Raw genomic sequence first — 25,910 nt, 5'->3', positions numbered from 1 at the left:
GTCATATGACACATACGAGATATTCCATAATCTCGTATGAACCAGACACATATGACACATATATACGAGATTTTTCGATAGGGACGTATTAATCGCTATCGGTTAATCGTCTTCATATTGATTACGGTCATAGATTTCAATCACGCGTCTTCAGCGCGCACTTCGCTTCTGCGTCGCGTGGTTGCTTCGGACGGTAGCAAGAGTTGGGGGGTGCGTACGTCGACTGATGTTTCGGAGTGCGATCGTTTCCTGCCGCCTTGATTCAAGCTTGAAGACGTAGATGCGACCGGCCGTTGTGAAATACCGAGATCTTGCAAGATCTCACGGTATTCTTTTTCAACGATACGGTACTTGCGTTGCTTTGCATTCATGGCGAAATGCAGAAGCTTTGCGGTGAAAGACGAGGACCGCAACAGCCGCACAAAGGGACAGCAGACAGGCAGTACGACCAACACCTCCACACCACAAAAGAAAAACAAGCGCGAGCACTCGCGGCATGACTCGCGGGCAGGGTTGCCGTTGGGAACATTTTAAAAGGAGCCAAAACTTGAGCTGAAAGTAGTCAAAAGTAGCCATGCCATTCCATCTTAGCTGTCGCGTAAAATAAGATGTTTTGCTCATTAATAAATTGAAGTATAAAAAAATTGATAAAAATTATTCTTGGCGGTGTTGTCAACACTAAGCTTCAAAGAAATTTTTCGAAACTAAACACCGCTTTACGCATAAACGTAGGCATCCGCTCTCGCTCCCACGTACGTTCCAAGCCAATCCCAATCCATAGCTTGTGGTCATTTCGTTTGGACGTTTGGCAGCAAAACGCGCGCTTGTGAATTTTTATTTCTTCAAGCTTTTTGAAGTTTGGTGGCGGCACGCGTGAGTCACCGAGGGGAACCAGGAGGCACTGCTTGCGTAAGTATACATTCTGTCCTTTTTTCCCTTTCATGTTAGTTGTCAGCTAATATTTACTTGTGAACTTGTCAAGAGTGAGGACAATGAGCACGCCTCGTATGTCGCCCCTTTATCTAACTTGTCTGTAGGCATCTGTCAGCAGTTGTCTTTTGATTAACTCAGCGGCGCATTGCAAGGTGTAACTGCGTGTAAGGGTTGGGGTAATATGAAGTAACACACACGTACACGAAGGGAAGCGCTTCTAAATGTCGTGTGTGTTTGTGTGTTCCTTCATCAGGGTGAACGCACTATCCCGGCAAATCTTGTTGGCGCATTGCTTCTGAGAGGGTTTGTTTCTCACGGCACATCGTACATTTATGTACGTGTATAGATATTATGATCATGATCGCAATGACAGTCGTCACGTGGTTACGACGCTCGGCTGCTGACTCGAAATACGCGGGTTCGATCCCGGCTGCGGCGGTCGAATTTCGATGGAGGCGAAATTCTAGAGGCCCGTGTACTGTGCGCGATATCGGTGCACTCTAAAGAACCCCAGGTGGTCGAAATTTCCGGAGCCGTTCTCTGCGGCGCCCCCCATGACCAACCAGTTGCCACGTGCGATGCAGTTGAGTGTTTTTCATCGCCAATTTTTGCTTTTGTGAGGCTAATCGCTTGGTTCAGGCATGCATGTCAGACGTCATAGAGTCGCAGCCTGCATGCCTTGTGCTTGATTGACAAATGCTTCCATGGCAGTGTTGACATTGTTGCGTTGCGAGTCTCCGTGCGATGAGAGAAATGTGACAAGAACAGGATGAATGAACACAATTCTTCTGTACTGCCAGAAGTAATGCTGCTCCTGCCAGTGATCGGTTACAGAAAAAAAATTGAGAGTACTTTTTATTTATGTGTGTCCCTTCCCGCTACTCAGAGCCTTGTATTACAAAGTCTAGATCAGTGTGACTCTACATATAGCGAGTGCTAGTTTCGAGCTCGCTAATTGAACGCGCTTGTTTTCTCTCTTCCTCATTTGGTCAATCTTGCGTTTTACTGGTTTCTTTTTTCATCACTATGCTCCTGGTAGACTGCACTCAGTTTGATGTTCAATGCAGTGAAGTTGCACGCCACTATTGCTGGCTGTTATTTGTTTCACATGACAGCAGGCACAGAAATATTGTATAAATAAATCCCAAATTGCAGGCGCTCGTGACACTTGTAACTCTCAACTCATGAAAGTTCAGAAGTGCGTTGCGAAGTAGAACGAGATGGTTGTAAGAGTACCTGTCAGTTGTCATGGTAGTGTGAAGTTTTCGGCACCCAAACAGGCAAGTGCCAGTAGAGAATGGCACAGAGAGTGTCTGGTAAAAATCCTTGTTTGCCCATTAATCTTTTGTTGTGTTTCCTCTGTGCAGCATGTCAAAACCATTCGCTGTGGTGAAGTTTCCTCTTGAGGACGACTGCCTTGCAGTCATTCCTGTCGGATGGCTCACAGAGACAAAAGAAGAGTGCTACTGGCCTGTGGCCAGGAGCTCGGAGGTGACGCGGCTCGCAAAAGCTGAGGCCGAGCCAGCTCTCGGAGGGGAGTGGATGCGTTGCCCAGTGGTCGTCGTTACCACTTGCCATAAGTAGTCTTATTGCAGACATATTGATGGTAGCTTCATCAGCGATTGTAAAGGCCTCTTTGCTAGATTCTGTGAGTCTGCACCTCTGCATGGCTAAATTACGACTAAGAAGTCATGTTGATGTCATGTCAAAAAGAGGAGCAGAATGAACTGTTAGCTATTGCACTTGTAAGCTGATGAACTACATCTGAAACTCATTAGTGCCTTGTTTTTGAAGACCTGTAGTTCCCAGAATTAGTGCTGCACTCAGTATGCTTAATAATATTTAGTACAGAAAGGTTTAGTATGGTAATTTTTTTTTTGCATTATGAAACATTTTTTGGCACACAAAAAGCACAGACAAGGAAAGAGCGCACAATACAAATGCCAGACATCAATTGATGCTTTGCGTTGTGTGCTCTTTCCTCATCCATGTTTGTTGTGCACTGAGACAGTGTTTCATAATGCAAATTCAGAACCAACTCATCCAGCTGTTTACATTTAGTTCAGTTTGAATTGTTAGCCTGTCGCAGTGGCTGAGTGGTCCATGCTGCTGAGCCGAGGGCCCAGGTTACATCCTGTCTGTGGTGAAATGGAGGAGTGCAGAATGCGCTTGTGCTCTGTAATATCAGTGCATGTTAAACAACCCCATGTGTTCTAAATTAATCTGGAGTCTTCCGCTACGTCATTCTTCATAGCTTAAAGCTGTTAAATCCTAGAAACCAGAATCACACTTTTAATTGTAAATAAAACAATGCCTCTGCCACATGAGTGTTTCACAGGCTTTCAAACTGATAGTCTGTTGGCCTGAGTGTTGCTATACAGGCAGCTGAACGGGCATCAAGTCAGCAAAGCAGCCCTCGGACATATTTTGTAGCGACAATTCTGTTAAGTATGGATACGTGTTTAATTATGAGGAATTATGTGAGTTAGTTTTTGGAACCCATAGTTTGTACGAGATTTTGGTGCATGGTATTGAGGGTGCCTAAGACTGTATGCTGTTTGGGCAATTAAATATGTGCTCTCGAAAGTCTGCCAGTTTCCTTTCATAAGGTTTCTGATATAAACAGCAAGCTTCTTGTGGTAAGCGGCCGTGATGGTTAGCAGTCTATGGTTGAGGAAGGAAGGACCCGTGCTCTCACTGTAATGTAAGTTATCAATCGCTCGTACAGCTCTTTTTTGTAAAGTAAGTACTTTCACAAAATTGGTTGAGGTAGTCGTTCCCCAGATCAACAAACAATATTGTACATGCGAAAAGACTAGAGAGAAATAAATTTGTAGTTTGAATTTTCGAGGCAGTATTGTGCGAAATTTATTTAGGATACCAACAGAGCGAGCCATTTTAGTGCAAACGTAGTTTACACGATCTGTCCAGAGTAAATGTTCTTCAAAAATGACTCCAAGGAACATTGTAGAGCTGACACGAGTTATAGGAGCTTGCTCGAAGTGAATTTGGAAGTTGTTCGGAACTTCCTTATTTTTGGCTCTAAACAGTATGTACTTTGTTTTCCTGACATTAAGTTCTAACCTATTTGATTTTAACCAAACAGACAATTGGGATAACCAACTATTGGAGGCTGCTTGCAAAATATTACTATCTTGCCCTGAAAAAAATACGTTAGTATCGTCTGCATAGATTATAATGTTGTCTGCTGGATGAAGGTTGACGATATCATTAATATATAATAAGAACAACGTTGGTCCTAGAACGGAGCCCTGTGGCGCACCAGACACAATCTGACCGATCCCAGATGAAATACCGTTAATGATAGTTGTTTGAGATCGGTTGTCAAGGTAGCTAGCAAATAAGGTTAAAGGAACACCGCGTATTCCATAACAATGCATTTTTTCAAGCAATATCTTATGGTTAACCGAGTCAAACGCTTTCCTCATATCAAGGAATATGCCAACTGTTAGCAGTTTATTTTCTATGTTTTCAATTAGCTTTTCTTTGATTTCCAGTAAGGCGGCCTCAGTTGTTTTGTTTTTTTGAAATCCGTACTGTTGCTTGGAGATGACATGGTTTTTGTCGAGATATTGAGAATGTTTGCAGGATCCTACAAGAGCGCCGAAAAAAAGGTGCGGCGCTACGAGTTCACTTCAGCTCTAGAAAGCTCGGCAGTTTCTGGTAATTGAAATTCTCATATTTCTTTATTGATGACAAATTATTTTGCATACTCAACAAGACGTTCATGTGCAATTCTTTTTTAGGAAATGAGGGCCACAACGATGTTGTACAGCTGCCGTCACCACGTAAGACATGAATTCTCATTTGTTAAGCCGCCGCGGTGGCTCAGTGGTTACGGCGCTCGGCTGCTGACCCGAAAGACGCGGGTACGATCCCGGCCAAGGCGGTCGAATTTTGATGGAGGCGAAATTCTAGAGGCCCGTGTGCTGTGCGATGTCAGTGCACGTTGAAGAACCCCAGGTGGTCGAAATTTCCGGAGCCCTTCACTACGGCGTCCCTCATAGCCTGAGTCGCCTTTGGATGTTAACCGCCTTAAAACTAAAACACCATTTCTCATTTCTATTTAATGTAAGGTCGACATTGTGTTAGTTTTGATTGGGGATTTATGGTAGTATGCTTGCAAAATCTGGGAAAAAAACTCCACCGTAGCTAATTGCACTTGCAGAGAAATGGAACGTGCTCAGACTTGGCATCAGCTTTTTACATTTGCCATGCTCTCAGATCAGCAGTGAATCTGCCAGTAACCATTTCGTGGCAAACTCTCTTACCCACGTTAACAGTACTGCGAACAGGTTTCTATTCACATGACATATATTCCGCTCTCTGTGTTTGGTTTCGCCATGACAGTTTCTTTTGTGTCCTTAAATGTACCGTATTTTCCAGTGTATAAGACGCACCCGCCATATATGCAGGCTGTAATTGAAAAAGTTGCTATATAAGACGCACCCCAGTTTTCCCAGTTGGGCTAGTGAGGATCAATTAAACACGCTTGCGCGACCATCACGAAATTCACCGTACTTGTGAGAAATTCTTAAGCAACGCTAAGTGGTCGAAAAAGGCAACACTCACGCCATTCCTGCCCACGTTTTGGAAAAAAAGAAAGAAAAACGAAAAAACTCTCCCACATGTCCATAAGAACATTTTATTTCTACTTAAAACCTTGGAAGTCTTCACCTTCGGATGCGCTATCAAAAAGTTCGCCCATTTCTGGTGGCAACGCGACTGAAATATTCTCTTCGCACTACGTACATGGAGCAAACAAAGTGGCAAAGGGTGGCTGAAAAAAGAACGCCGGCTTGTCCTGGCTTGTCTTGACAATGGCGAGAAGCGTGATTGTCGTCATCTTTTGGCATTTCACATTACTTTTGCTTGGGGCCTCCGAAACGGTGGTGTGTTTGCGATCCCGGAAGTCGTCATCCCCGTCGTTTCATGATAAAGTTCACCCAAAAAAAAGTTGCGCACGGTGGTCCCCGTATTGAAGTATTAACCGTGTTACAACCGCTTCATTGCTAGTGATATTTTTTCGGTAAAAAAGGCTTGAACATGAACCTGAGTAATTTCTGAACTCTCTAAAAAAAAAAGAAAAATTCGCATATAAGACGCACCCTTGTATAGGACGCACCAGCAAGATTTTTGAAAAAAGCCGCGTCTTATACACCGGAAAATACGGTACCAATGCACCATGCTGGTGCATGAGAAATGTAATTATTGAAGTACTATAGACACATATTTAAAAAATTGAAAACTGATTTTTCAGGAAAGAAAGTGGTGCAGTAATTCTCTCGCATTTCGGTGGACATTCATAAGAGAAGGGATAAAGGAGGGAGTGTGAGAAGAAAGGAAGAAGGAGGTGCCTTAGCGCCCTGGGATAATTTCAGCCGACTGGGGATCTTTAACGTGCACTGACATCGCACAGCACACGGGTACCTCTTGCGTTTCGCCTCCATCGAAACGCGCCGCCGCAGTCGGATCACAACGTTCTTTTATGTGTCATAGGTATCTGCATGATGTGACATTGTTTGTCACGTCAACTACTTGTCATGGAGGTGTCGGTTTTGATGGGTTTTGAATTATGAAGTCTTTGTACAGCCTGTGATTGAAACCAAATTAAAATATCTTTTCGGCCAAAGGAAGTGTTACTATTGCCTGGGGGGCATCTCTATATAACCAGGAATTTGTTTCTGAACTTCGTAATTTTGTGTCTATTGTGTTTTAAAAAGATCACCTGTATGAAAAACAGCCTGGCCATGCAACTGTTCTGTCCCTTCTCCAAAAATATCCTGAAGTAGCATTTCTGCATTCAATTAGGATAGAAATGTGACATTGTGGTTGTACACAGTAGTGTGTTCTGTACTTCCTGGATTGCCATCAATGACGCATGTTCATCTCCAGCCCCACTGAATCACGCTGGGGAGAGCGTGAACGAAAACAGTGCGCCACCCAGCAAGCTGGAGGGGTCGACAGCTGGGACTGTTGATGGTGAGATTTTCACTTTGTTTACTTTTGTGCAAAAAGAGAAATGCAAGCCAAACATGGGGACACAGTGAGAGGACAGAACAAATGCTGCTTGTCCCGTCTTTTCACTGTGTTCCTTTCTTTTAATTACACTCCTATTTTGTCTAGTATCAAGTGACACAACAAAATATAGAAGCTAGATCTGCTTTGCCTTAAAGAAAAACAGAGCAAATTTTAAATTTCTCATTGTACCTGCTGCTGCCGAGCAGCAGTCAACAGGCCCAGAAAGACCTAGAGAATATACTTATTCAGGAAGATATTTGCACGGAGTTCTCCTCAGTGGCTCTTGAAACGGTGCTAGGAGCACATTTCTAGTTTCAAACTATGTGCTTTGAAAGGGGTCACTCTGAAAATCATCACATGTATTTCTCAAAAACCATTGTATTGAACTGAAGTGGTACTGGAATTTACAACCTAGTACTTCCATTGCTTTCTCCTCTTGTGATTCATAGTGGAGTGGTTGTTGTGTGCCCTTCCCAAGAGCTGTATGTTGTGGTTTTGTTGGGTTCTTTTGGATCCTGGCATTTCTGTTGCCTCTCTCGGCCTACATCACCACCAGGAAGCCACTCCTACGAATTGCACTCTACACAGTAGTCCCATGTTCTGTGCGTTTGTTTCCTTACCAGCATAATTTGGTCGCTTGGTCGCGGTTGGTCAGCAAGGCCCATATTGTAATTTTTCATTGTCTTTCAAAGTATTTTAAAAGTTTACTGGTTGGAAGTCAATGCAGTGCCTTGGATGCAGCGAAATGTGCTAAAAAAAATTAATTGCGCTATCTCAAAGCTCCCATAAAGGGTGCTGAAGGAGATAAGCAGCCAATAATAGTGGCATGCTCTGAAGGAGGACCTCTTGCTTAGGAAAGAACTGAACAGCCTAACTGCCTTGTGAGCACATCAGCTGGCTCCTAGTCTTGTCTTGCCTGCAGAAAATGGATGCGTGGTAAGAGATAAATGTGACCTTGTTTTATTTCTCAACGGTTTGGGACCTCCTGTGCCTAGCAAGAAACATTTGGTCCACCTCTTTGTTGCATTTCGCTTGTCAGCTAAGGGCTATAATTCCATAAGGGCTATCTTTGTTGCAGTTTTAATGCATTGATCCCTGCCAGCACTTGCAGTTAAAACAGATGTCTACCTCCAGCATTTTGGCCAATGTGGGTTTTGCCGTGAGCAATACTTTCCAAATGGTGCAATGCTATATTAAGGGCACAGGCCTGCTCTGCTTTCTCGCTTCTATTAGCACATGCTTCTCATGACACTGGAAGAATCCATTTGCGACTAACTGCTGCCATCTCTGCCATGGTGCAATAGCAGTGGAAATGCCCATGAAGCAATGTAAAAATTGGCGAAGCTCATAGACTGAGAAGTCCTTTACACAACAAGGCTGCAGGTTCTGTGCTAGCTATCACACATAGAGCAGCTCCATTTCACCTAGGTGTTTGTCAGTGCATGGTGACATTTATGGCATTTAAATTAGGCTAGCAAGGAATAGAACATGAATTAGAAGTGTCCTGGAGGATAAAAACTGGGGGAAGTTTAGGAGCATAGTACAGAGTGTGTTGCTGCCTACTGTTAGCCTCATACTGTTCTTTATTGTACCTCAGTGCGCAAATGATATTATTGCGCCCAGGTTAACCCTGCTCTCACTGAAATTGTTGATTGCTTCAGTTTCAGCTACCCTGCTGAAGCTGATGTGCCTGGTGCTGGAGGTCCGACAGCAGCAGCGCGACTTAATGCAGCGGTTACAAAGGCTGGAGGATCATGTGCTGCTGCGGTCGGACCGGCAGCTGGAGCAGAGGACTCGGCCAGTGTCCCCCTCGCCACCGCCTCCCACCCTTGCACTGCCCGCATTCTCCCCCGAGGAGTTGGACACTGTGGAAGCTGCCGTCCAGGACGACAGCGTGGCTGCTGGACTGGTGATTTAATGTTTCTGATAATTCGTGTCTGGAAAAAATGAATGCCTACTAACGAATTGCATGCATAATGTAATTCCGAGGTTTGTGAAGAAATCTTGAGCTCCAAGAGTATTTGCATGCCGTGCTCTGTGAATAACATGCTCTTCATAGATATAATTCCTACTGTTGTGCTGGAGTGTGCTGTCACAGTGTGTTTTGTTAATGTAAATGTCTTGTTCATGAAAGTTGCTTGCTGATATACACACTGGCTGTTTCAGTGAACATTTTCAGGAATTCCTAAGAATAGGGAGTTCAAAATAGAAGAAATATTTGCAGGTACACACGCACAGTTATGCAGTAAATTATGTCCACCACTGCTGAGAGATCGTTCCTCCAAAAAAAAAATTGTTTTCCCATATCGAACTTGCGCTTCTTTAGGAATTTTTGAGAGTGTTCACTGGAACGCCCTGTCGATTCCTTGTGTGGTGAGATTTACTGTTGGAAGCAAAAGTGGTACGCAATGCCCAGCCGGTAGCAGAGCTTGCAAAAACTGCATCACGTGTCGGGACAGCTGTTAGGGGACTATCTTTATCTGCTCTTTGGCTCCTATCAATTTGTTGGGCTCAGTAGCAGTGCTGAACATGTGGCGCTCGCAATATTGCTTACGGCAAGTGCCAGTTGTCACATCATGTTTCAGCCACGCAATGCAAAGAAAATGCCACCTGCGAGACTGCTGTCGCATCAGAGCGTTTAGGCGAGAAGGAGCGCTAAACAGCAAACCAAGCTACTGATGCTGGTTCTGTGCGAAGCATTGCACCTATCACATCTTGTAGTAGCTTGGTATTTGGCGGTGCAGTCACAGGCTTTTTTGGGGCAGTTGCTCTCAGATGGTGTCACTCAATGTCATTCGATGTAGTTTTCCAGAGCTCTGCCGGTGGCCGGTCGTTGCATAACAGACTTGGTTCCAACAAATTTTTTTTCTCAGTCAAATATTTCTGTGATTACATTATTGTTTTACATCGATCAACAGCAAAAAAAAATCCCCTATGCTTTTGTTGCCTGTGGCTGCCTTTCTTCGTATGTGTCTCATAACGAGCCCCTCATTTTCCTTACATTTGTCATTTATTGTTGTGCTGTTTTAATTTAGTTCAGCAGTGGACTTTGTAGCTAACATTAAGGATGTTGTAAGGTCTGTTTTACAGGAAGCTGAGCTTTCGGTTAATATACTGTTGCATGAACTGCTGTGAACACAGCTGGAAGTTGGTCCTCTCTCAGCGCGTCTTTAATTTCGGCTAGGTTTCCCAAATAATGGGGCAGCTTTAACCCACCTCTTCCCTGTCTTTTGCTCACATTATGCACATTTCATTACTTAATCTGCTGCCAAAAACAAGCAACATCGTTTAATTAAATGTGGTTGCTAAGCACGCAGCTTTACTCAGGTGCTTGGGGATTTAAATAAGCGCCCTTTGTATAGCATTAATTAGACTGCTCAATTTCAGGGTAGTGAGCCCCGCCATGGTGGCTCAGTGGTTAGGGCACTCGACTGCTGAACCCAAAGACTCAGGTTCAAACCGAGCCGTGATGGCCAGTTTTCCATGGAGGCGAAAAGCAAGGCGCCCGTGTGCAGTGTGATGTCAGTGGCGCATGTTAAAGACCCCACGTGGTCGAAACTTCCGGAGCCCTCCACTATGGTGTCCCTCATCATAGCCTGAGTCACTTTGGAACTTTAAGTTCTACAAACGAAATCAATTTTAGCGTAACGGCTGTGCAGAGAAAACACATCCAGCACATAGATATCTGCAAAAAGCATTATAGTTATAATATAATAATGTCCAAGATGCAAAGCATAATGGGTAGGAGTTGGCCACCTTTGCTTAATCGCTAAAGTTTCCCTGCTCTTAGTAAACTGGGAAAAAAAAGAATGTCCATATTGGTGGTGGTGCTTTCTGCTGGTAGCAACTAGTCAAGCTATTGTATCATACAGAAATTATGCATTATGATTGTAGGTACTCGCATGGGCTGTTGACAGGTAGTCACACAATTGTCTTAGCTATTCGATTCTGCTAAACTAAATGAAATTATAATTGATGTTTGTGCCTAATAGCTTGTGCACCTGTGGTGTTTCTTTTCAGCGAAAGCAGCTGGTCCGCCTGAGGGAGGTGGGCTCCAACATAATGACCGCCATCATGGGGGTGGCTGTACAGAGGATGTACAGCCTCCATGGCCGCAAGGGCAAGTGGTCATTTATTGCCCTGAAGTTATGCAAGGTGGCAACAGGTATGTTGTTGCAGTAGCTTTTAACTGAATTTTAGAAGATGAGTGGAAGAACATGCACCAGGTTCTGCTGCGCTTTGTTTTCTTTTCTTCTTTTCAGTTGATACTTTACCAGTTTTCTTTTTCATTACAGGTGAATATTTTGTTACTGTTTTTATGGGGGTAGTCATCTGCAGTTTTCTTCCATGTGCATCTGAAGATATATGAGTCAGCAGATGCCTTTCAAAGAAAGCCCTCCCATCAGTCACATCCATCTCTTGTCATGGATCGTAGTCGTGCCTTGTATCTGCCAGCCATTTGTGCTCCCATATGTTAGTAGTGCAAAGTGGTCGACCGTGATGTCGCAGCAGCTTTATACAGTTGGTTAGAAGAGCTTTCAGGTGGATTTTCTCCTCAAGTTGTATTTGGATACTGTAGTCCTTTCATTTTGGCACGCACTTTGAGTTAACATGTACTTGTGGCCTTTTCTGTTTTCTCTGTTGCTGAAATAATCTTGATTTCTGTTAACGAGCAAACTTTTTCTGCTGTCCTAAAATGAACGCTTATCTTATGCAGATGCCATCTGTGAGAAGACGGGGGCAGATGTGGTGGAAGCGCAGGGGTTTATTAGGAAGTGGTTGCCAGGTTCGGTGGACCGTGGCGGCGGACGCAAAAGGCGTTTTGCCGAAGCGTTTCTGCCAAGTACCGCTGCCGGCCTGGCAACCACTGCGAGCCCCTGTGCTTCAGCCCCCAGCACAGTGCCCTCCCTTCCCCAAGCGGCCCCCACCTCCCAGAAATCCTCCTCCCGCGCGGCCCTGGCTCCTTCCCAAGGTCCCGCCTCCTGCGCGGCCCTCGCTGCCTCGCAGGACTCGCGCAACCGCGCGTCCCCAGCCACGGTGCCTAATTATTTAATAAATAGTTTCTCAGTTGGATTCTTTCGTTGCCTCATTTTGTTGTGCATGTGTATAGAAGAGATGATTGCAGCTTTGCAATGCCAAAACCCATGGCTTTCCCAATGCGAACATTAACTGGAATGTGAATATTCGCTGAACTGGAAATGCAATGGCATAAACTTCGGGCAAGCGTTAGCAGAAAGGCTGAACAGTGGCCTAATTGTGGTATGTCAAGCCGGTGTTGGTAGAGCAGCTGAAAGTGGGTACAATAGCGGCATGAATGTCGGTTCAGTGTTGGTAGAGCGGCTGAACAGTGGTCTGATAGTGGCATGAATGTCGGTTCAGTGTTGGTAGAGTGGCTGAAAGTGGGTACAATAGCGGCGTGAATGTCGGTTCAGTGTTGGTAGAGCGGCTGAACAGTGGTCTGAGAGTGGCATGAATGTCGGTTCAGTGTTGGTAGAGCGGCTGAACAGTGGTCTGAGAGTGGCATGAATGTCGGTTCAGTGTTGGTAGAGCGGCTGAACAGTGGTCTGATAGTGGCATGAATGTCGGTTCAGTGTTGGTCCGAACATCAGGCCAAGGTTGGAAAAAGTAACTTTTTGCCCCAATGCCGACGTCGGTACGACTTTCGAGCCGGTTTTGACCAGCATTATGCCAGCGTCGGTCCATTGTTGGTGTGCTGCTTGGGCTTGAGGACGAAGCAATGGCTTCATTATATCTCGCAAAAGAACTTCCTGCCGACAAGAAGCAGCGTTGTGTGCTAATTAAGGCCCCTCTCTCATTTTGCCGCTCTAGAGGGCCATGCTGATGCTTCATTTTGGTCTTCATAATCCTCCGTATTCTTTCTGTTTAATAAAACACGGTTGACACTCTGTGTTGAATATTTTGCTGTTTATTACTTGCCTCACCTATGGGCTACTGGTCAGTAGCTAGCACTGCAGATTCTGGTTTCTATTGCGAAGTCCAGGCGGTTAGGTGCACGTGCTTAATCGCGTCAGCTGTAATTAGCAGCCTAAAAACTTCTCTTTAATGCGCACTTGCATTTATAGGATCATGATGGAAAAGGTGTCCACAGAAAGGGAACAAAGCTTTTTGTCGATTTTTCTACAGTACGATCTGATTTTCCTGAATTGCTTTTTCAGTACGGGTGTAGCTATTCCCGCCTTTTTGCGGTCGTTTTGTTTCCTCTGTCTACACTTTTTTATGCGAAGCATATTACTAGAGCTACACTACAGCCCGTCGAGCGCGCCGGTGGAGCTACCATTGACCTTTAGCGTGACCACGTGACAACATGACGTCACAGCAGAGGTGAGATGGGCTGCCGGCTCGCGCGGTCGGCCGCGGCGGTGGAGGCTCCACATCAAAGGCGCTGCAGCTGACCACGTGACAACATGACGTCACAGCAGAGGAGAGATGGGCTGCCGGCTCGCGCGGTCGGCCGCGGCGGTGGAGGCTCCACATCAAAGGCGCTGCAGCTGACCACGTGACGCTACAGCAGCGGTATAAAGCTGAGCTTGCCTCGCTCTCCGGGCACTTACGAGGCGGCCAGGTGTTGGGATGCCGCCTAGAAGCAGGGCTGATTTCAACGAGAAGCGAAAGCCACAGAGACCGATGAAGAGCGGGATGAACGTCTGGCTAAACGGCGTGCTCAATATGCGGCTCGGCGACAACGTTCTACAAAAGGAAAGCCATGTATTACCAAGCCTAGCCATCAATATGCTTCGCATCTGACTAGGCTTAACCTTAGCTAAGCCTCAGCCATTTTCCATCTTAGCATCACTAGTGCGTATCAACCTTTAGCCGTTACTAATGGTTATTCGTGTTCTGCCGATCAATCTCATGAAGCCGGAGGAGCGCCATGCTGTTATTATGCTTTTACGAAATGCAAATCGCTTCAGGTCTTGTGTATGATCATACGGTTCGCGAAGTCGTTGGTGCACATACACTGCCGTTATTCGATGGATCGTTACCTGATAATTTCTTGGCTAAACACGGTTTGGTACTGATGATAGGCTGTTTATCAGTTAGATGGAAGCAAACAATAGGTTATCATCTAACTGGGAACTCCATTCATACTACCAGATTGAAACGTGAAATAGTTGACTTGATTACCCAACGCGAGTCTATCGGACTCAGAATTCAGGACGTGGTGCCTGGTATGCGCAGTTCGAATCAGGCACATTGGATACTTTTCGGAATTATTTCAGGAAAGCACAGCAGGGCTCGGACTAGCAGTCCTCATCAATGTGATGCGCAGAGAAAGCTTTGGTTCGTTGCCGATGTACCGCCCTTGTTTAAAAATGTTAGAAATCATTTCACGAAAGGGAACCTCATCCACTTTCCCGAAGAAGATGTACAAAGACATAACTTAGGAACTAATTTCATGAATTTTGTGGTCATTAAAGCTCTTGTAAGGCATGATGAAACGGATGCTATTAAACTTGCCCCGTACCTAAATGCTTCCTGTCTTGATCCAAGCCACTGCCATAAAATGAAGGTATTCCCAGATTTTTCCATTTTCATAATGACACTGCTTTAGGCTTGCGCTTGCTTCAAGGTAGAGGAAAAATTCCGAGAAACGCTCTTACTACTGCATGGTTCATCGAAACCGTGTTCAGGTGGTCTCTCCTGATGATGCCACGCACAACAAAGCTAGCTTTTAGCCACGCAGTTCAAGAGGAGTATGACTCCAGTGTAGCATTTTTGTCTGGAATGGAAAATGCTGTCTGGAAGCTTTTACAATCGGGAATAACAACACAATAGCGACAATAACAGCACTAGAAGTACAAGACGTCCGTCTCACAACGTATAACTTTCAGTATGTGTTCCTGAGCAGATTACGCGAGAGTGGGCTTGAAAACTTTTTCTCTATATTACGTGCCAGAAACCCCATCCGGAGACTAGATGAGTTTAAATGTAGCTTAAGGAACGTAACACTCGGTCAATTTTTGAAGCCTAGCAAATCTGAAAGCTACTCCGAGGAGGAAGGTTATTTATTATTATATTTACGCGACACAAGTGAAGCAAGAAGCGACACAGATGTTATTCAAGCGCCCGACGGTACACTAGACCTGAGCCCTGAAATAACGCAGTCATTAACGTACCTAGCAGGCTACGGTGCTTCAAAACTTGTGAAACGAGTACAGTTCGAGAATTGCTATAATTCTCTAAGTGAACGAGAAAGCACTACGCCGCTGATAGAGCTCAAAAATTTTTCAAAGTACCATCAGTCTTAAGTACCATCTTAAGTAGTAAAAATAGCTGAAACCTACTTCCGCACTAATAAGGAAAAGCTAATTCGTAATTCTGTACGTGAGTCGGAGGTGCAAAAAACTATTACCCAAAGCATAACTTGACGGACATGCCTTCCATCTTGCCATAACTTACGAAGACATTGTTAAAATATTCAGCAAAGTGCGCATGGAAATTTTAGTGAAAAGAGAAGCGGCTAAAAGATCTTCCAATGGGAGTTCCAAAAGAGCCAGTAAAAGCATTGGCATGCGCGTTGCTGTTCGAAACATTTAATGAGGTGTTGACGTTTCATTGCTTGCAAAGCAAATTACTTTTATGTGACACTTTTAAAACAGATATCTTTCATAAGCAGCAAGCCACTGTCTGGGATAGATCGCAAAATTTTACAGCCACTGTGTACTTATTATGTAACGTGAGGATTTCGCTTTTCATGTCCAAAATAAATTTCGTTCACAACAGAAACGACTTTTTTTATTTCAACCTGCTTTCAATTTACTATAACATAAAACTGAAGGGGCTCAATGGGCAAGTGCAAGAAGAAAAAAAAGCTTCAGCGTGTCCACATGGCCTAAAGAAGAGATAATAAACATGAAAGAAAACTGCGTTTCGTGCGCTGAACTTCTTTTTAATGCAGAGTTTCGGCTCAAAATAATGTGCTAGCCCTTGTACCATGTAGCATCGGCTTTATTACATCAGTCTCCACTTGGAAATCGTAAGCAGCGCATGCTTGAGACCATATTGGTCTTTTTTGAGCCACACTAAAGCTGATTTATTCATGCATGGCGTGATATTGCTTTTGTACACTTGTGCTTGATTTTTGTGTTGTGTTTTTATCTGTCACTTTTGTAAACTTTTGTAAGTCCATCACCTTTCCACCGCGCATCTCACTGCATGCACTTACATTCGCATCAGGAAACTAAACAAATCGTCTTGCGCTGCCCTTACAACTAATTTATTGTACGCCACCATAAACACTACCAAACCGTTAGATGTCTTGCACTGATAAGCTTAACACGCATTAATATATGCCTGTAACAGTACATAGTTGATGACGCGTCCCAAAACATCACATCTCCTTTCAGAGGCAGTTTTTGTAAATGAAACCCGCAGAAAAATATTTGCTTTTGGGAAATATTTACAAATTAGGTGCCTTAAAAAATGAAGCAACAGAATTTTTTCTCTCAACGTTCTCATCGCTTGGGCAACCGGTTATGAGAATTCTTTTCATTACGGAACCTAGAAAAGCACGCCAGCGTTCAAAGGCGCAGCTGGCCGGCGGGCGCTTGGGTGAAAAATAGTGCCGTGTGCAGCGCGGGCGGCCGGAGGTCGAGGAGAAACAAGGAGGAATGCGCCGCCAAGGAGGAGATTGTCTCAACTTTAAAAACATCTAGGGGTTTTAGGAGGAGCTGCCGTCGCGCGCTGCCTGTGGGGGCAGTTGCGTACATTGCGACGAGAAGGAGGAGGGAGTAGTTTCAGTGGGAGCCACCTGATGGCGTTACGTGCGCACCAAGCGAAGAGAAAAGTAGCGGAAACGTACTTTGCTACTCCATTCTCATTCTTATATTTACTAATATACACCAAAGTACATGTCCCTAAAGCAGGGGTTCTCAAACGTTTTTGCTTGGAGGAACCCCAAAAGCCTTCAATAAGTTCCAGGGAACCCCCCCCCCCCCCACCCCGCTTTCTTTTACCAGCAATGTGGTCGAGTGCATTTTTGCAAAGAGAGAGTTGCAAAAGTTAAATGTTTATTGCACAGATTAATACAAATACTAATGTGATTGGTGGTACTGCTTCCCTTTTGAGAGCAAGTCAAAGCGTGGCTCAGCAGCACTCAGAGCCAGTCTCATATCAGCTGCCGGGTCAGGGCCGCTGAGGGTTCTCGCGGAACACATGAAGACAGCCCGCGGAACCCCTGTGTTCCGCGGAACCCAGTTTGAGAACCCCTGCCCTAAAGGAACCTTCTAAGACAACACCCGCATTCACTAGACGCGGCTTTGTACATTCCAAACCATCGAGCTGGCGTAGCGGAGTGGCTCGCGTGGTCGTCTCGCACTCCGGAGGCCTGGGATCGATTCCCCAACTCGACAATTTCGTTATGGGTTTTATTTATTAAGGCTTCTGGGATTTTTCGCTCATGGCCAACGACAACGACACCGGCTTTTCTGCGACACGGGGCACTTAACGCTATCGCGTTATAACAGCCACAACCCCCAGGTGCGATCGGGACCCAAGACCTCCGGATTTCACGTCCGGTTCTCTACCAACTGAGCTACGACGACGGCTGTCCAATCGTCTGCGGTCAGGGGTACTTGCATATGTATAGTGTAACTGAACCTTGAGACAGTTCACCAGTGTCACTCTCGTCCATAGCGGCGGACGTAGTACGTCCACGTTTAGAGCGAGTGTCATGTAGGAACATGATCGAACAGCGAAGTCGGTAGCTGTGCGAAGATTCTCACTTCGGGTTGTTTGTGTCTGAGACGAGAGGCTTAAGGCTGGTTTCCACGCAAACGAATGAGGGATTGAGCGGTGCGCGCAGCAAAAATTTCCAGCTTGTTGGAATCTTGTCGTTCACCGCCGCGACAACTGAAAAACAGGTTTTTGAGCCGCGGCGGTAGGATTTGCTAGCGTTTTCGGCTTCATAGGAACCAGGCTTTATGCTTGTTGGCGTTCTTTCGTAGAATGCTTTGATGACGGCATACGTGCAGCATTCACAGCAATCCACCTCACGTAGGTCGGCTGTAGGTGAAACTTTCGCAGCATATGCGTTCTGAGCTGCTCGTGGGCAGCTCCAACCTCTCCACTTGGACACCTGCTTGCGATGACGCCTTCGACACCTTGAGCCGCCATTTGGGCTCGCCTCCTATCCTGCGCCACTTTGACCCGACTGAGCCTACTGAGATCCACACTGACGCCTGCCGTATTGGCCTGGGTGCCGTTCGCACCCAACTTGAACCTGGCTTCCCTGAGTATGTGGTCGCATATGCCAGCCTTACCTTGAGCAAACCGGAGGCCAACTAATCTGTTACACAACGAGAATGTTTAACCATCATTTGGGCCATTGGAAAATTTTGTTCCGATGTCTGCAGCCGCCCGTTCTATATAGTAACCGACCACCACCCTGTGCTGGCTGGCCTCTCTCATAGACCCGTCCGGCCGCCTTGCTCACTGGGCTCTGCGATTGCAGGAGTATGACATTCATGCCATTTACCGCTGTGGCCTCGAGCATAATGACGCGGGCGCTCTTTTCCGCTCGCCGCCACCTAGTGCTTCATCGTCTGTATCTCTGCCTGCTTACGACTTCTCCTCGCTTGCCACTGCCGACATGCCCACTGAGCAGCGGAAGGACCCTTGGATCGCCACTCTTATTGACTTTCTTTCGATTCATGCGACTGATAATTGGTCCCGTTCTCTCCGCCGTCAAGCCCGTCAATTTCTATTCCGGACCATCTGCTCAATCATCGCAATTACCTGTCCGACGGAGGCAAATGGCTCCTAGTCATCCCCCACCATCTACGCAGCACCTACATTTTCGCCGCTTTCCATGCGGACACCCAGTGTGCACACGGCGGCGTCTTGAAAACCTACAGGCGTCTACGTTCCGATTATACTGGCGTGCATGTACCAGTTTGTTCGCCACCTTGTGCGGTCTTGCCCATACTGTCCACGGCGTAAAACTCCGCCTCATGCCTCGCCTGCTTCATTGCAGCCTTTACCCTGTCTGCACGCCCATTTGACCGCCTTGGCATAGACCTCTACGGGCCCTCCCTCCAACTCCCGCTGGTCAGCGCTGGATTATCGTGGCCGTAGATAATCTCACCCGTAATACTGAAACGCCTCCGTTACCATCTGCGTCCGCCCGTGACGTCGCTTAATTTATTCTACAGACTATGATTCTTCGTCATGCTGCTCCTCAAGGACTGCTCAGCGACCGTGGAAGCGTATACTTGTTTAACGCTCTCTAGGCCCTCCTCAAGGAATGCCGCATTATTCATCGAACCGCTTCATCTTACCACCCTCAGAACAACGGCCTGACTGAGCGTTTCATCCAAACCCTCAGAGACGTGCTGGCCATATACGTCGATGCTAACCACTCCAACAGGGAAGGGTTCTTCCGATCGTCACCTATGCGTATAACCCTGTGACGCCAAACACAACTGGATTCTCTCCCTTCTTTCTTCTGTACGGCCGCGAGCGCCCCTACACGATGGATACTATTCTCCGCTACCGTCCCAACATTTCAGAGTCCGCGCCATTCTCTGACGCCCCGGTACGCCGAAGTATCAGCTTGCTCGCTTGTTTACCACGCGAGCAAGCTGATACTCGATATCATGGTCCCTACCGGGCTCTCAAGCAAACCTCTCCGGTCAATTACATCGTTGAGCCCATTGTTCCCTCTGAAGATTTGCGTCGCCGTGGCCGCGAAACCGTCCACGCCAACCGACTGAAGCCGCACTACAACGCCTCTGTTCTTTCTTCCCCTTAAGACGCCAGGAAGACTCCTTTTAACCAGGGGAACATGTAGTATGCCAACTGTGACGGGTTCCGCAACCGTTATGCGCCGGCACTACGCTGCGCCTGACGAAGACGAAGTTGCCTCGCTCTCTTGGTGCTGGCTACCCTGTCTACGCTGCCAGATCCTACACAGCGGTTCGGTCTCTTGAGCACTATAGGTTCGGTCTCAATAACTATAGCGTTCACAACAATAGCATGAGTATGTAAGGACATGAGCAGAGTTAATTAGTTGTATAATATTGTCACGACCAGAAGAGCCGCGAAGGTAGGCGTCGGCAAGAACCCAAGACTGGGAGCCTTCTTTTAATTATAGAGCCAGCTTCCACGACACCAAAACAGAACAAGCGCGCCGCGAGAGGCCACCGCCGCTTAGTCGTCGTCTTCGATTCAGCGCGGAGGCCGCGCGGCGCGTTAGGCGCGTGGCATTATTCCCCCCGCGAAAGCAAACATCGTCTCGATGTGGAATGGGGTATGTACAGTGAGAGGAGGAGGAGAGAAAAACAAAAGAATAGGGGTGAGGTGAACTATACAACGTGCGCTAAATGAAATGCGGCGAGAGTCAAGGTCACACGTGGGGTAAGGGGAAAAAGGTAAGAAACACAGCGTGAACGCAGCGCTCAGTCACGCGAAAAGTACGGCTTTAAGCGCACTACATGCAAAATTTCAGGCCGTTGACGCTGAGGGCCGACGATCACAGTTCCGTGGGGTACAACTTCGTAGTTGACGCTGTTCAGGCGGCGCAGGACTCTGTACGGGCCAAAGTACCTATTTATAAACTTTTCACACAATCCCTTGCGGCGCACGGGTGTCCACACCCATACGTGGTCGCCGGGCTCGTAGTGCACGTCTCTGTGCCGAAGGTTATAGTGTCGGGCATCGGCGGATTGCTGGTCCTTGATGTGCAAGCGGGCCAGCTGACGGGCCTGCTCTGCTTGTTCCACGAAGTGGCCTGCTTCAGGGGGGAGCTCTGCGCCGCCATACGGCAGCATGGCGTCTAGCATCATGCGGACCTCTCTGCCATACACGAGACGGAACGGGGTGAACTGGGTGGTTTCCTGCGTCGCGGTATTATATGCGAAGGTGACGTATGGCAAGACCTCATCCCAGGTTTTGTGTTCAACGTCGACGTACATCGAGATCATGTCCGCCAATGTTTTGTTGAGCCGTTCCGTTAGACCATTGGTTTGGGGATGATACGCTGTTGTTGGTCGATGCGCAGTATGGCTAAGCGTTAAGACGTCGCGTAGAAGTCGGGCTGTAAACGCCTTGCCTCGGTCAGTAATGACGGCCGATGGGGCGCCGTGTCTAAGCACGATGTCGTGCATAAAGAAGTGGGCAACTTCGGCGGCAGTACCTCGAGCAAGGGCCTTTGTTTCAGCGTAGCGGGTCAAGTAGTCTGTGGCGACTACGATCCACTTGTGGCCGGACGACGAGAGAGGAAATGGCCCCAGAAGGTCCATGCCGACTTTGTCGAATGGTATTTGTGGTGGCTCGATGCACTGAAGCAGTCCAGGAGGCTTGAGCGCGGGTTTTTTCCGCCGCTGGCATTGCCGGCATGTCCGGACATAATGCTTGACACTTGAAGTTAGGTTGGGCCAGTAATATTTCTTCCGGATTCGGGATAAGGTCCGTGTAACTCCAAGGTGGCCGGAAGTCGGTTCGTCATGGCAGGCAAGGAGGCCTTCATCCCGGAGATCGGACGGTATGACGAGCAGGTAAGTTGTCGGACTTGAAGTAGAGTTCTTTTTATAAAGCACCCCTCTCCGCAGGCAGAACGATGATAGTCCACGAGCTAGGTATCGTGGTATTTCAGGTCGCCCGCCTTCAAGATGTTCGATGAGCAGACCCAGCTCGGCGTCGGCACGCTGTCTGGAAACGAGCTCAGACGTGCTGACCGCTCCAAGAAAGCTATCATCATCGGTGGTGCCTTCTGGAGGAGGTTCGACGGGAGCGCGTGACAAGCTGTCAGCGTCGGTGTGCTTCCTGCCTGACTTGTAGGTGACGGTGAAATCGAATTCCTGCAGGCGTAATGCCCAACGTGCTAGGCGGCCGCAAGGGTCCTTTAAATTTTTCAACCAGCACAGCGAATGGTGGTCGGTGACGATACGAAACGGTCTACCATACAGGTATGGGCGGAACTTAGCGGCGGCCCAGACTACCGCCAAACATTCTTTTTCCGTAGTAGAGTAGTTCAACTCAGCGCGCGACAGTGCGCGGCTGGCGTAGGCAATTACTTTGTCGACGCCATTTTGCCGCTGTACTAGAACAACGCCAAGACCGACGTTGTTCGCATCCGTGTGCACCTCCGTGTCAGCATCTTCGTCGAAATATGCCAGGATGGGCGGCGATTGGAGTCGGCGTCGTAACTCGTCGAAGGCAGTCTGCTGTTCGTTGCCCCAGGAAAATGACGTGTCATCACGGGTGAGGAGTGTTAGGGGGCTGGCGAGCTGGGCGAAGTTTCTAATGAAGCGGCGATAGTAGGAGCACAGGCCCAGGAAGCGTCGGACTGCTTTTTTGTGGGCGGGAACCGGAAAGGCAGCAACGGCAGCAAGCTTCTCTTGGTCAGCGCGGATTCCGTCAGCACTAAGGACGTGCTCGAGGAACTTCAATTCGGTGAACCCAAAGTGGCATTTTTCTGGTTTGAGGGAGAGGTTGGCGGATCGAACGGCTTCGAGGACAGTCCTGAGGCGGTGCAGATGTTCCGTGAACGTTGCGGAAAAAATGATGACATCATCAAGATAAACAAGACAGGTCTGCCACTTCAAACCGGTGAGAACGGTGTCCATCATTCTTTGGAACGTGGCAGGAGCACTGCAGAGCCCGAATGGGAGGACACGAAATTCATACAGCCCGTCCGGTGTGATGAAGGCGGTTTTCTCACGGTCCCTCTCATCAGCTTCTATCTGCCAATAACCACTTCTGAGGTCGACCGAATAGAAGTACTTGGCTTGACGAAGTCGGTCGAGGGAATCGTCGATACGCGGGAGCGGGTACACATCTTTCTTGGTCACACTGTTCAGCTTCCTGTAGTCTACGCAGAACCGTAGTGTCCCGTCTTTCTTTTTCACGAGGACGACAGGAAACGACCACGGACTGCTTGACGGTTGGATGACGCCGTCTGTGAGCATCTCTTCGACCTGTGTTTGAATAGCATCTCGCTCACGAGGGGACACACGATAGGGCTGCTGATGGATGGGTCGGGCTCCTTCATGCGTGATAATGCGGTGTTTAACTATCGACGTTTGGCGGACTTTAGACGACGACGTGAAACACGCACCAAACTCCCGCAAGAGGTCCTGGAGTTGCCTCTTTTCAGTCGGTGGAAGGCCTGGATTTATGTCTACGTTGGTGACCGCTTCGGCGTCAGCTCCAGGTGTGTCCTCCGCACAAGCAAAGCATTCGGCCACTTCCTGAACATGGTCGACGTAAGCGATGGCTGTGCCACGGAACAGATGTCGAGGCTCATTGCAGAAGTTGGTGACAAGGACCTCTGTACAACTGTCATGAAGGGATCCAAGGCCCCGTGCCACCGCAACCCCCTTAGTGAGTACGAGGGAGATATTAGGCTCGACAACCCGGAGTCCCCTATGTGGCTCGTCGCAGGTAACTCTAGCGAGAATGCTGGCACGTGGTGGCACCGTAACGTTAGCGTCGGCGACTCGCAGGGCGGACCGAGAACCCTGGTGCGCAGGTTCTTCTGTGGCCATTGCGGTAGAAAACGTCACCAAGCGGTTCAGCAGGTCTATGATAGCACCGTGCTCGCGAAGAAAGTCGATGCCAAGGATGACATCGCGAGAACATTCGCGGAGAACGAGAAAAGTGGCAACGAATGTGCAGCCTCGAACCGTAACCCGGGCCGCACACATGCCGAGTGGTGCGACAAGATGTCCGGCTGCCGTGCGTATGTCGGGGCCGTCCCAGGGTGTCGTCACTTTTTTCAGGGCCGTCGCAAGCCGTTCGCTAAGGATAGAGTAATCTGCGCCCGTATCGACCAACGCACTGACCTCGTTTGTGTCGACGAGAACAGGGATATCCAAGGAGACCCTGCCTTCAGCACGGCCCGTCGATGGCTATTGTGGAGGACTCAGTCGGTGCAGCGGCGGAACCTGGTCGGCGACTGGGGTTGCGCTGTCGGAGCGATTCAAGCGGTGCGTTGGGGGAAACTCTTCAGCGATGCGGCGTTCGGCGTCGGGGCGATTGGGTCGGTGCGGCGGCGGAAGCGGGTCGGCGATCGGGGTTGCGGAATCGCGGCGATACGAAAGGCGCGTCGGGGAAAACTGTGCAGCGATGCGGCGTGCGACGTCGGGGCGATTCAGTTGCTGCGGCGGTGGAAGCTTTGCGTCGGAAAGGCGTTCGGCGGCCTCGCCTCCAAAGGCCGCCGGAGCTAGTTTTCCCGACGAGGGCTCGAGGAACCACGTTGTCCTGGGGCGAAACGGGACCCAGAGGGCGAAGACCGGCGTGGAGAGGGCGATCGCGACTCGCGGCGCGGAGGAGACGGTGAACTACGCTGGCGGGTGACATACTCAGCGATGTCTTGAGGACGCTCTCCAGGGCGTGGACGGGGGCTGTCGATGGAAAAACCGCGTAGTCCCATTTCGCGATAGGGGCACCGCCGGTAGAGATGGCCGGCCTCACCGCAGTGGTAGCAGAGCGGGCGTTGATCCGGAGTCCGCCAGAGGTCAGTCTTCCGCGGTGCCTGGCGCCGATCCGCCCAGTAAGGTGTCGGCTGGGCAGAGTGCACCGCGACCAATGGTGCGGTGTAAGGCGAAGGCCCAGGAGGGGGGGCCGCGCGGCGCACGACGTCCGCGTACGTGACTGGCTGGACAGGAGTCGGGTACGACGCGGGATCGTATGGGGTCAGGTGCGGCGCCGGCACAGCTGCAACGTCTTGTGCCCTGAGTGCCTGCCGGACTTCCTCGCGGATGACGCTGGTGACGTAATCGACGCGAGGGGCAAAGGTGGCTTGAAGGTGCTGCAGCTCCTCGCGGACCACGGAACGGATGAGTTCGCGAAGGGAGTCCGGATTCGGCCTGGGTTCATGGTCGAACCGGTCCAACGTTGATAGAGTCGAAGTTTGACGCAGTTGCCGGTCGTACTGATGGGATCTCTGCTGCAGCAATTTCTCCATGTGCACGGCGTCGGCCAGAAACTCCGCGACGGTGTTGGGCGGGTTCCGCACGAGGCCGGAAAAGAGCTGTTCTTTTACGCCGCGCATCAGGTGCCGCAGCTTTTTTTCTTCAGGCATGGCCGGATCGGCGCGATGGGAAAGACGCGTCACATCCTCAACGTACATGGCAACACCCTCATTGGGAAGCTGAATTCGAGAGGACAGTGTACGCTCTGCGCTCTCCCGGCGGTCGCTGTTGGCGTACGTACTCAGGAGCTGACGTCGAAAGTCCGGCCACGTAGAAAAAGTAGTCTCATGGTTTTCGAACCACGTTCGTGCGGAGTCTTCAAGGCTGAAGTACACGTTACGCAGCTTTGTAGCGTCGTCCCAGCAGTTAAAGGTCGCGACCCGTTCGTAGTGAGCCAACCAGTCTTCGGCATCTTCAAACAGGTCACCGTGGAAGGACTTAGGCGTGCGTGGAGTCTGAAGGGTGAGATAGGTGGGGCTGGCTGCAGGGACGGTCGTAGGCAGAGCGGGCAGCGGCGTCGCCATGAGTGGAATGGTAGTTGAAGGCGCGCTGACAACAGGGAGGGCCTCGGGGGACAGGCCTCGGATCCTCCGGCTGGCACGATGGACGGGGGTGGTCACAAGAGGCGGGCGCGTCGAGTCGTCCTCAGGAGTAGGGAGCATCGGTCGCACCTCCACCAGTGTCACGACCAGAAGAGCCGCGAAGGTAGGCGTCGGCAAGAACCCAAGACTGGGAGCCTTCTTTTAATTATAGAGCCAGCTTCCACGACACCAAAACAGAACAAGCGCGCCGCGAGAGGCCACCGCCGCTTCGTCGTCGTCTTCGATTCAGTGCGGAGGCCGCGCGGCGCGTTAGGCGCGTGGCAATATAGCTAAGAAGTCGGTGATTCGTGCTTATTCAACAAAACATGACACTGCAAATGACACGTATGAGTTCTTCTGTGCTCATGTACTTTTCCAAGCCATCGTTTGTGAAACTAAAAGAAAAGAAAACACATGC

The 25,910-nt window shown here is 48.7% G+C and overlaps 1 protein-coding gene across 4 annotated transcripts; it reads left to right on the top strand.

Annotated features, from left to right (window-relative positions):
- The first annotated feature begins 760 nt into the window (after positions 1-760).
- On the top strand, positions 761-12,404 carry LOC149346459 (uncharacterized). 4 transcript variants are annotated; one of them, XM_089586452.1, is made up of 8 exons: positions 761-909; positions 2,301-4,617; positions 4,701-4,742; positions 6,850-6,936; positions 8,637-8,884; positions 10,996-11,095; positions 11,693-11,724; positions 11,858-12,048. In XM_089586452.1, exons 2-8 carry the CDS (start codon positions 4,509-4,511, stop codon positions 12,026-12,028), a joined length of 789 nt encoding a protein of 262 aa, XP_089442578.1. In that variant the 5' UTR covers positions 761-909; positions 2,301-4,508; the 3' UTR covers positions 12,029-12,048. The 4 variants fall into 4 exon arrangements, with proteins under 4 accessions (XP_089442578.1, XP_089442577.1, XP_089442576.1 ...); XM_089586451.1 differs by having other exon boundaries at positions 10,996-11,140; XM_089586450.1 differs by having other exon boundaries at positions 11,693-12,404.
- The last annotated feature ends 13,506 nt before the right edge of the window (positions 12,405-25,910 follow it).

This window comes from Amblyomma mixtum, chromosome 4 (genome assembly GCF_055824585.1).
Source record: "Amblyomma mixtum isolate Tamu chromosome 4, ASM5582458v1, whole genome shotgun sequence".
Taxonomy (NCBI): Eukaryota; Metazoa; Arthropoda; class Arachnida; order Ixodida; family Ixodidae; genus Amblyomma; species Amblyomma mixtum.
The sequence above is the reverse complement of the archived record's forward strand: the minus strand, read 5'-3'. Positions and strand labels throughout refer to the sequence as shown.

Coding starts and splice junctions, on each gene's coding strand:
- LOC149346459 (XM_089586449.1), top strand. CDS start 4,509: ATGGTTTTTGTCGAGATATTGAGAATGTTTGCAGGATCCTACAAGAGC. Junction 6,937..8,636: donor GACAGCTGGGACTGTTGATG/GTGAGATTTTCA, acceptor TGATTGCTTCAG/TTTCAGCTACCCTGCTGAAG. Junction 11,141..11,692: donor GTTATGCAAGGTGGCAACAG/GTATGTTGTTGC, acceptor TATCTTATGCAG/ATGCCATCTGTGAGAAGACG.